Genomic DNA, 10,290 nt, shown 5'->3' with positions numbered 1-10,290 from the left:
CTCTCTGAGAGGGGAGGAGGAATCAAATACTGGTCGGCTGAGTGCAAGGCAAATGCCCTACCCGCTGCGCTATTGCTCCAGCCCAAATGGATCGCATTATAAGCAATGTATTTGAAACTTTTTTTTTCCCTCTTGTGGTTTGGGTCCTCACACCTATTAGGCAAACACTCTACTACTGAGTTAACAGCCTCAGCCTAGAAAATGACTTTATTTGGGGGAATCACATCTATCAGTACTCAGGGTCTATTCTGTGTTTGATACAAGAGGACTATAAATGGTTCCAGAAAGAGGCCCGCAAAGCATAGACTCAGCCTTGCAAAATTATTTTTCATGGGTTGTAGCATTCCATAATTAGGTTTTACTATAATACCCGGTATTGATTTTTTAAAAAGCTGTGATACAGCTATACAACTTTTGTATATTTCTGAATGTTCCATACTGGAATTTTTGGTTTTAGACTTTCTTTTCTTTAAAAATCAATGTTAGTTTACAAGATTACAGAATTTCAAGGAGTACAGTTTTACAACTTTTATTTTTTGGCTTTTTGGGTCACACCCTGCGATGGCACAGGGGTTTCTCCTGGCTCATCCAGTCAGGAATTCCTCCTGAAGGTGCTCCTGCGAACATACGGGATGCTGGGAACCGAACCCAGGTAGACCTGATCCTGTGCAAGGCAAACGCCCTACACGCTGTGCTGTTGCTCCATCCCTGGGTTAACACCTTTTTATGAGTACAGAATCAACGGTAGCCCTCACTATAAAGTCAAGTGACAGGGGATGTTTTATTTATTTTTTATTAAAAATTTTTTTTTTTTTTGCTTTTTGGGTCACACCCAGCGATGCAAAGGGGTCTCTTCCGAGTCAGAAATTACTCCCGCCAGCGCTAGGGGGACCATATGGGATGCTGGGAATCGAACCCTTCAGCGGAGTGCAAAGGCAAACGCCCTACCCACTATGAAATCGCTCCAGCCCCGACAAGGGATGTTTTAGATCCGAGCCCACCTCAATATGTGGCTGTGTGTCACCTAAACAGGGTTTTTTGTACTGGGAGTAAAGGCTGGGATCAAAATCTCCAAATCAGGACACTTTTCCCAGCCTCCAATCGGCAAATGTTAATGGCGAGCGCGGTCAGCGTCACGGGCTCACAGAAGCCGCCCTGAGGCAAGAGACGCAGCTCGCCCTTCCGTCCTTCCGGTTCACAGCCGGAAGAGCCGGACTAGAGAAAAAAATCTGTCTCGGTCGAAGTCAGAGGCACGTCCCGGTTCTCGTGCGCATGCGTTACGTGCGTTACGTCCGGACGTGGCTACTCGCTTCCGGTTCGAATGATCCCTTCCGGGGGAGCTCTAGCCAATGGGATTGCCGCGCTGAAGCCGGGCGACGGTTAAACGGCTTTTTCCAGAAGTCGTTGGCTCGGCATTTGGCGGCGGGAGCCGGCTGAGGATGAAGTAAGGCTCCGGCTCTCCTGTGTGGGCTGTGGGAGGTCGGGGCTGGGGGTTGGGATTCGGGAGGGAGGAGATGAGGGAAGGGCGGGCCGCGGCGGGGGCGAAGCGTGTGTGGGGGGGGCGGGGGTCGCGGAGCCCGGAAAGCGCCGAGTCCCTTTCAGGGGAGCCCTGGCTGGGCGCGCGCCGGGCCGCGGCCCTTGACTCTGCCGTAACTCCCGCAGCCCGTTAACGAAAGTGAAGTTGATCAACGAGCTCAACGAGCGCGAGGTCCAGCTGGGGGTGGCGGAGAAGGTGTCCTGGCACTCCGAGTACAAGGACAGCGCCTGGATCTTCTTGGGTGAGTGTCCCGCGGAGCGCTCGGGGCCCAGCCGCCTCCCGCCCGTCTCCCGTGCAGACGCTCCCCCCTCTCGCTCGCGCCCTCGCGCCCCCGCCCTCTCGGAGCTCACACCCAGCGATGCTCAGGCGTCACTCCGGGCTCTGGCGGTGCTCGGGGCCCATATGGGGTGGGGCAGGGATGGTGCCAGGGATCGCACCTGGGTCAGCCTCATGCACGACAAGTGCCCTCCCCGCCTGCTGCGGCTCCAGACCTGCGGGCACTGCTTTCTGCTGCTTACTTTGCGGCCGCACCCGGCCGTGCCCTGGGCTTCTCCTGGCCCAAGGCAGCGGGATCGCTGGCGGGCTCTGGGGAATACACGGTAGCCAGCGATGGACCCCGACACTGGCTCCGGGCACGCAGGCGCATTGGCCACCGTACTGCCTCTGGCCCCTTGTTTGCGTGCTTTTTCCGGTTTTGAATTTTTCCCCCTTGCTCCCCCTCCCATTCCCTCTTTCTCTTCCCCCTCCCCATTTCTTTTCTCATTCCCCTCCCCGCTCTTCTCTCCCTCCCCGTCGTGTCCCCCCCACTTTCCCCTTACTCTCCTCTTCCCCTTTCCCTTGCTCTCCTCTCACCCTCCCCTTGCCCTACTCTGCTCCTCCCCTTCCCCCTCCCGATGCTCTCCCCCTCCCCTGTCCTGCTCTTTTTAATATTGTAGAATTTTATTTACTTATTAATTATTTGTTTTTATTGGGGGTGGTTCCCACCCGGCCTTTCACAGGGGATACTTCTGGCTCATGTACTCAGAAATTTCTCCTGGCGGTACTGGAGGGACCGTATGGGATGCTGGGAATAGAACTTGGGTCTACCCGCTGTGCTATCTCTTCAGCACTCTTATTTCTGTTCTTTTTTCAATTTTTAACTTTTTCCCCTTGCTTCCCCCTCCCATTCTCTCTTTCTCTTCCCCTTCCCCATTTCCTTTCTCATTTTACTCTCCCCCTCTTCTCCTTCTCTCCTTCGTGTTCACTTCCCTTTCCTCTGCCCTCCTCTCCCCCTCTCCTTGCTCTCTCCCCTTATCCTCTTTTGCCCCTCCCCTTCCCCCTTCCCTTTACCCTTCCTGTGCTCTCCCCCTCCCCTGTCCTCTTTTTGTAATGTTGAAGAAATTCATTTTTTATTATTTAATTAATTTTTTTTCTTTTTGGCTCTCAGCTAGCATTGCACAGGGGTTCCTCCTGACTCATGCACCCAGGAATCACTCCTGGCAGTGCTCGGGGGTGGGGGGCATGTGGGATACTGGGAATTGAATCTGGGTCGGCCTCATGCAAGGCAAATGCCATACCCGCTTGCTTTCACTCCAGCCCCTGTCCTTCTCCTCTTACTCTTCTCATCCTCTTATAATCCTCTCCCTTGTTCCTTCTTCCCTTCCCCTTTTGCCCATCATCCTCTTTTCCTCTCCTTTCCTTCCTATTCTTTCCCTTCCTCCTCTTCCCCTCTTCTTCCCTGATTTCCTCTCTCCCTTGCCTTCCTCATGCCTCTCTTCCCCTCCCACTTCTTCCCTCTCCTCTTGCCCCTTCCCCTTCCTCTTTTCTTGCCTTCTTCCAAGCCCTCCCATATCTCTCCCTTTCCTCTTCCCCTTGCCCTCCCTCTTTTCTCTCTTTCCTTACCCTCCTCTTTCCCCTTCTCCACCTCTTTCCCTTCTTCTTTCCTTTCTCCTCCCCCCCTTCCGCTACCCCTCACTCCTCTCTTATCCTTCCCCCTGCCCCTCTTCACTTTCCTCCTCCTCTCCTTGCTTTGCCTGTGATACATGCCTGGCTGCTTTGAACAATCTTATGAGTCATACTAATAAACCCCTTTATAGAGGTAGGACATGGTTGAACGGGGATTTATTTTACTTTTGTGAAATGTTTGAAAGTTTTCTTTATAATCCTTAGTCTACGAGAGGTAGGGTTAATATTTCCATATTTAAACTGATTTTGGGGGGCAGGGAGATAGCGGGCTAGAGGCACAGATTATCAAACTAGGTCTGGTGTCCCCCAGCACTAAAAGCCCTGCTCACAGCATCAAGAGTTGTAGCCTTGGTGGCCCCAGAGCACTGCCAGGTGGCACAGGAGGATTCCCAAACTGCAGTGTCAGAGCAGCACCACATCCTTGGCCCCTTCAAGTGAGTTGTCTGACCCAGTGTCCAGAGAATGGAACCTGGGCTCTGTTTGGAAGGCCCCCCTGAAAACATTTGATATTTTCCAATCCTTTTTTTTTAAAATTTTTATTATATCACCATGTGGAAAGTTACAAAGTTTTCAGGTTTATGTCTCAGTTATAGCAATATTCAAACACCACCCCTTCACTATTGCCCATATTCCACCACCAAAATCCCCAGTATACCCCCCGCCCCCACCCCCAACTGTATAACTGATGAATTTCACTTAATTTTCTCTTTACCTTGATTACATTCCATATTGCAAAACAAAACTCACTATTGTTGTTGGAGTTTCCCCCCAAGAAAGACAGCCCTACTAAGGAAGCATTTGATGATTGGTTTTCCATTAAAAGATGGCCGCGCGGTTCGGATGTGTTCCAGTCCCGCAAGCCAGAGCCGTGTTAGTTGGTGCTCAGTGTCGCCAGGGCTCCATCTGGAGAAGGTGTGCCTGCTGTACCTCCTCCGTCTGGATCCCCGGTGTTGCTGGTCCGGTTTGGGGTCCGGAGCATTTCCCCGGCCGCGTTGCTCACCAGACTGCCTGGCCTCTTCTCTGTTGAATGTCTGAAAACATTTTTTTTTGGGTCACACCTGGCAATGCACAGGGGTTACTCCTGCCTCTGCACTCAGGAATTACTCCTGGTGGTGCTCAGGGGACCATATGGGATGCTGGGAATCAAACCCGGGTCGGCCGTGAGCAAGGCAAACGCCCTACCCGCTGTGCTATCACTCCAGCCCCGAATGTCTGAAAACATTTGATTTTGAAGTTAGCTGTGGTGGATAAGGAGTGGATGACTTCAAAATTTTTTTGTATTTTTGGGCCAGTCAGTGGTGCTCAGGCTTACTCCTGGTTCTGAGCTCAGGGATTACTTCTGGTGGGGTTTGGGGACCATATGTGGTCCAGGGGATTGAACCTAGGTCAGCTGCATACAAGACAAGCTCTCTATTTGCTGTACTATCACTTTGGCCAAATTTTATATATATATACACACAGACACACATGTATGCATACTGGTATATATGTATATACATTGTATGTATATACATACATATACACGTATATACACACATATATTTTATTTTGGGGGCCACAGCTGCTGTGCTCACGGGTTACTTCTGGCTCTACATTCAAAGATCTCTCCTGGGCTTGGGGGAATATTGGTTGCTGGGCATCAAGGTTGTGTTGGCTGCATGCAAGTCGAGCATCTGCTATACTATCTCTTGAACTGCTGATAGTATATTTTAAGATATATTTGTGGTGTTGGAAACTAACTCCTTTTTCTAAAAAGTTTTGGTTATGAGGGCCAGAAAGAGTACTTTGGGTAAGACCTTGAACTTGGCTAACCTTATTTGCATAGCACTTACCACTTATGGTCCCCTGAATACCTCTAGGAGTGATCCTTGAGTATAGTTGGGTATGGCAACATAATGGAAAAAAAACAAAACATTTTAAAAACTAAAAAAAAAAAATTGGGGTTTTGGGGAAATATTAGTTTGGTTCCTTACTGGTAATCTGTTTTCCATGTTTGAACTTAAAAACTTTTTCTGGGGGGCCGGAGCGATAGCACAGCGGGGAAGGCGTTTGCCTTGCATGCGGCTGACCCGGGTTCGATCCCCGGCATCCCATATGGTCCCCCAAGCACTGCCAGGAGTAATTCCTGAGTGCAAAGCCAGGAGTAACCGCTGAGCATCGCTGGGTGTGACCCCAAAAGCAAAAAATAAATAAATAAATAAATAAATAAAAAATAAAAAGACTTTTTAAAAAAAAAAAAAAAAAAAACTTTTTCTGTACTATTGGTGTACTCTATTCTATTAGATTGTGAGTTCAGATCCTCTTTTTTGGTAACCTCAAGGATAGGCCTAGAGTCTGGTACATAGTACATCATTGGTAAATATTGAACTGAAATGTGATTTTTCTCTTCTAGGAGGACTTCCTTATATAATGACTGAAGGGGATGTTATCTGTTTTTTCTCCCGGTAAGTCCGCTTTCATTTTCTGCTTTCTGGATTTTCAGTGTCATTTACTTCCATGATGATAATATTTGTTTCCTTAGAAATTGTAGGCTGACTGGCATTTCTGCATAGGGAGAGCTCAATTTTAGTTTTTACTTTAGTTTTACCTAGGATATAGTTTAAGATCTCTCCCAGTGTGGAAAATCCAGGAACTTGTCTTTAGGATTCTGCTCTGCTTCTATAGCTTTTTTATCTTTTTTGCATTGCAGGGAGTGCTTCAGAGGTTCCTCCTTTCCCTATTTTGGCATCACTCTTGACAGCAGTTGGAGGACCGTACATGGTGTGTATTGCTGGGTATTCAATTCTCATCAGCTGTATGGAAGGGAAGGGCTGTACCCCCCCGTTAGCCAAAGTCTACAGGATTTAGGAGACAAAACCAAAGTTTTAGGTAGTAGTTTGCTTTCTTTGCTTCCAGATAAGTGTGAGGTTAGTGAGCCGACCCAATCTCCCTTGGCTGGACAGCTTAGGGGACAGTAGGTCCTGGCTCCTGCGTTGGGTACCATAGAGGTTAGAAGGCCATGGGAAAGAAACTTGGCAGTGTTGATGAGAAGTGAGCCATGGGTATAGGTTTTGGGCATCCTACTCAGGCTGAGAGCTCTGGCAGGGATAGAGGTGGCTTCCTCCCTGCTTCTGGGTGTTGGGGAAGTTCACAGTAGGTACAGCCCATGGTTTCCATTTCTTCATGGTATCTGTACCTGGTCTAGTCTCTCATCTGGGGCTGCATCCTTCAATACCACTGGCCTGCATACTGGTCTGTGAAGTCGTGGTTGAAGACCTGTTGATCTAGATGTTTTTGTCTTGTTTATATTGAGTGATGGTCAGCTATTATGTGTATTCTAATTCTCGCTTCACGGTGCTCTTCATGAATACCTTTTGCCATTTTAACAATGACTTTGAAAAATACTTTTGAGTTAGATCAGTTGTCTAGGATTGTTTCGAGCAGAATGGTTGACTATGCGGGGGGGGGGTAGTGTGAGGGACTTTTGAGGGTTATGGAACTGTCTTTGGAATTTTGGGAAAGTGTTTTGTTTTTTTTCTGGAAACTGAAAGCTAAGGACAGCAAACAACCATTGGCAAATGCACTACATACAGTGTTTTATTTTTCGTTATCAGAGAGTTAACATTAGTAATTACAACTTGTGAAAAAAAATATAGAAAAGAATATAGGAAGGAAGGCCAGAGAGTATTTTGGGAAGGGATGCAGGAAAAACATTGGTATATTTCTTTATTGTCTTTTAATTGTTGGCAGTGTTTCCAATAGTTTGCTATTGTAAATTAAACTATAATATACATTTTAGTTTGCAGATCTTCTTTGTACAATTATTGTATTAATGTTGCCAGCTTTCTCTTTACTGATTTTTACTGTTTTTAGGTTTTTTTTTTTTACCTTTTGGGTTACACCCAGAAATGCACAGTGTTCACTCCTGGCTCTCCACTCAGGAATTATGTCTGGCTGTGCTCAGTGGGATGCTAGGAATCGAACCTGGGTCTGCCTCATGGAAGGCAAATGCCCTACCCGCTGTGCTATTGCTGTAGCCTCGAATTTTTTTAGTTTTGAGGTCTCACTAATCTCTGTTTAAGTATCATTTTGTGACAAGCTCAAGGGACTAACTACATGGGGTGATCAAACATGGGTGCAAGGCAAGCACCCTGCCTGCTGTACTCTGTCCAGTCCCTTTGTTAACTTTTAATTTTTACTTTAAGATATTTTTTAAATTATTGTCAGATTGCTCTCTATAAAGGTCTTCTTTATTTTCCCTCTATAGAATGTCCCTTTTTTTCAGAATACTAATCAGCAGTGGTTTGTTATTTTAAAAGATATTTGCCTTTGACTTTCCTTTTTCAATTTATTTTTATTAAAGAATTGTGATTTCCAAAGTCATTCACAATTGAGTTTTAGACATATATTTCAACACCAGTCCTACTCTCAGTGTTCCCATATTCCCTCCCCACCACACCCCCTGTCAACCCGGCAAGCACATTACAAATTTCACTGGTTGCAATTTAGATCTCATGTTTTCAGTTTCACTATTTACTTCCTTTCTATTTTACTTAGTGTCTTACTCGAACTTTGTCAAGACCCTGAACAAATGATCTGATGCTCTTCGTGTTCCTGGAGTGAGCAGAAGCCACTGGGCTACACTAGCATGCAGACAGGGACAAATGGAGACATTACTGGTGCCCGCTCAAGCAAATTGATGAGCAACAGGATGAAAAGTGATACAAGTGATACTACTTTACTTTACTTTTAAGTTCATCATCAGTGACACTAAACATCTTTCATAGATCAACAGGTCATTATTTCCTTTAGTATGTTATATACTTTGCCTATTTTTTTTCTAGTGGTGTGTTCCTTGTTAGTGATTTTACAAGCCTCTTTGATAGAATATGGATATTGGTTTTGTTATGCCATTTTATCATGTATTAATTGGTTTTTAAAAATGTGACACATACTAGACTCGAGAGAGTACATAGATTAAGTTCCTTGCCTTTTGTACCAGTTTAGGCTACAGTAGTGGTTTGAATTTGGGCACTTTATATGATTCCTTGAACATAGAGTCAAAAGTTGCCACTGACCTCTCCTGGGTATCCTTCTCCCCCCCATTCCTCCGCCCCAATTTGATGTGTGCTAATACTGTGCCATTCTTTCATGTTAAGAAGTTTCCAATTTGAGGTCTATAGAGTCCTTTAAACCAGTTCCTATACTGTTTCTTTGATTTTTATCTTGAAATAGTACTTATATTTTCTTTCTTATAGTTCATGTTAGTGTATTTTATAGTTTTATTTCAGATTTAATACAGAAAAGTTATAAAATGTAAGGAATGTCACTTTCCCTTGAGCCAAATCTCCACATTGTACACATTTGTTATTTCCATTTTTACCTGTTTTCATGTTTTCTGATTTTGCTAAATTATCTGAAAGTCCATTGCAAGACATGATTTGTATGTTTGGGCCATACCTGGCAATGCTCAGGGATTATTCCTGGCCTGCACTCAGGAATTATTACCTGGTTGTGCTTGGGGTACCACATGGTATGCTGGGGATCGAACTCCAGTCACAAGGCAAGTGCCTTTGTACTACTCTCCAGCCCAATACCAAAATCCTTCAGTTTGTTTTTCAAAAGAACAAGGCCATCAGGAAATCAACACTGATACAGAACTAGTATGTAACCTTTCGGTTTTATTCAGTTTCACCATCTGTCTCATAAAGCCCTTTTTTGTTTCTGGGCCATGCCCATTGGTGCTTAGGGGCTACTTCCAGCACATGCTGGGGTCATTCTCACTGGTGCTCAGGGGACCATGTGGTGCTGGTGATCAAACCTGAGTCTCCAGCATGCAGTGCATTTGTACCAGCCCTTTGAGCCATCTCCCCAGCTTGCTGATAATCTCTTTACTGTAGGAGAAAAAATTGCTTTATGGTCCTTGAGCTGTCATGTAAATTATAATTATCTCTTAATCTTTTTGATTTTTCCAGAGAGAAAGTTCGAGGGTTAATGTGCTTGCCTTGCACGTAGCTGACCGTGTTTTCATCACCAGCACCACAGATGATCCCTTGAGTGCTGCTAGAATGACCCCTGAGCTTAGAGCTAGGAGTAGTGCTCGAGGTTCACTGGGTATCATATGATCAAACTCATTTTTGAGGGTGTTTGTTTTTTAAAAGTTTTTGTTGAGTATTGATAACAGGGTCTCACAAGTGCTATATATGCTGAGCCACATTCCTGGCCTCTATAAGTTTTAGTGCATAGAATTTTGTAATCATCTCCTGAATTAGAATGGAGAGCAGTTCCTCTTCCCTTTGATTTTATTTCTCTATTTTTTAAAATTTTATTGAATCACTGTGAGATAGTTACAAGCTTTCATGTTTGGGCTACTGTCACACAATGATCAAACACCCATCCCTCCACCAGTGGACATTCCTCACCACCAATATCCCGGGTATACCCCACCCCCTGTTTCCCACCCTCCCCTACCTCCATGGCAGACAATATTCCCTATACTCTCTCTCTGCTTTTGAATTATAGCTTGCAACACAGACACTGAGAGTTAATCGTTTGGTCCATTATCTACTTTTGGCACACACCTCCCATCCTGACTGATTCCGCCAGCCATCATTTTCTTAGTGATCCCTTCTCTATTCCATCTGACTTCTCCCCTCCGCTCATGAAGCAGGCTTCCAGCCTGTCTCTAATTTTTTGAGGCTGGGCATTCCCAGCTGTGCTCAGGGTTTACTCCTGGCTCTGTACTCCATGATTACTCCTGGTGGGCTCAGGGGACCATATGTGGTTTTTGTTTGTTTTTTGGTTTTGCTTTTGTTTTTTTGGCTATACCA

The 10,290-nt window shown here is 45.7% G+C and overlaps 1 protein-coding gene across 1 annotated transcript; it reads left to right on the top strand.

The window, feature by feature from the left end:
* The first annotated feature begins 1,335 nt into the window (after positions 1–1,335).
* On the top strand, positions 1,336–9,890 carry LOC129399647 (RNA-binding motif protein, X-linked 2-like). The gene is made up of 5 exons (XM_055120142.1): positions 1,336–1,444; positions 1,663–1,778; positions 5,874–5,925; positions 6,171–6,241; positions 8,018–9,890. The coding sequence occupies exons 1-5, from the start codon at positions 1,440–1,442 to the stop codon at positions 8,053–8,055; spliced, it is 282 nt and encodes a 93-aa protein (XP_054976117.1). The 5' UTR covers positions 1,336–1,439; the 3' UTR covers positions 8,056–9,890.
* The last annotated feature ends 400 nt before the right edge of the window (positions 9,891–10,290 follow it).

This window comes from Sorex araneus, chromosome X, assembly GCF_027595985.1.
Source record: "Sorex araneus isolate mSorAra2 chromosome X, mSorAra2.pri, whole genome shotgun sequence".
NCBI lineage: Eukaryota > Metazoa > Chordata > Mammalia > Eulipotyphla > Soricidae > Sorex > Sorex araneus.
The sequence above is the reverse complement of the archived record's forward strand: the minus strand, read 5'-3'. Positions and strand labels throughout refer to the sequence as shown.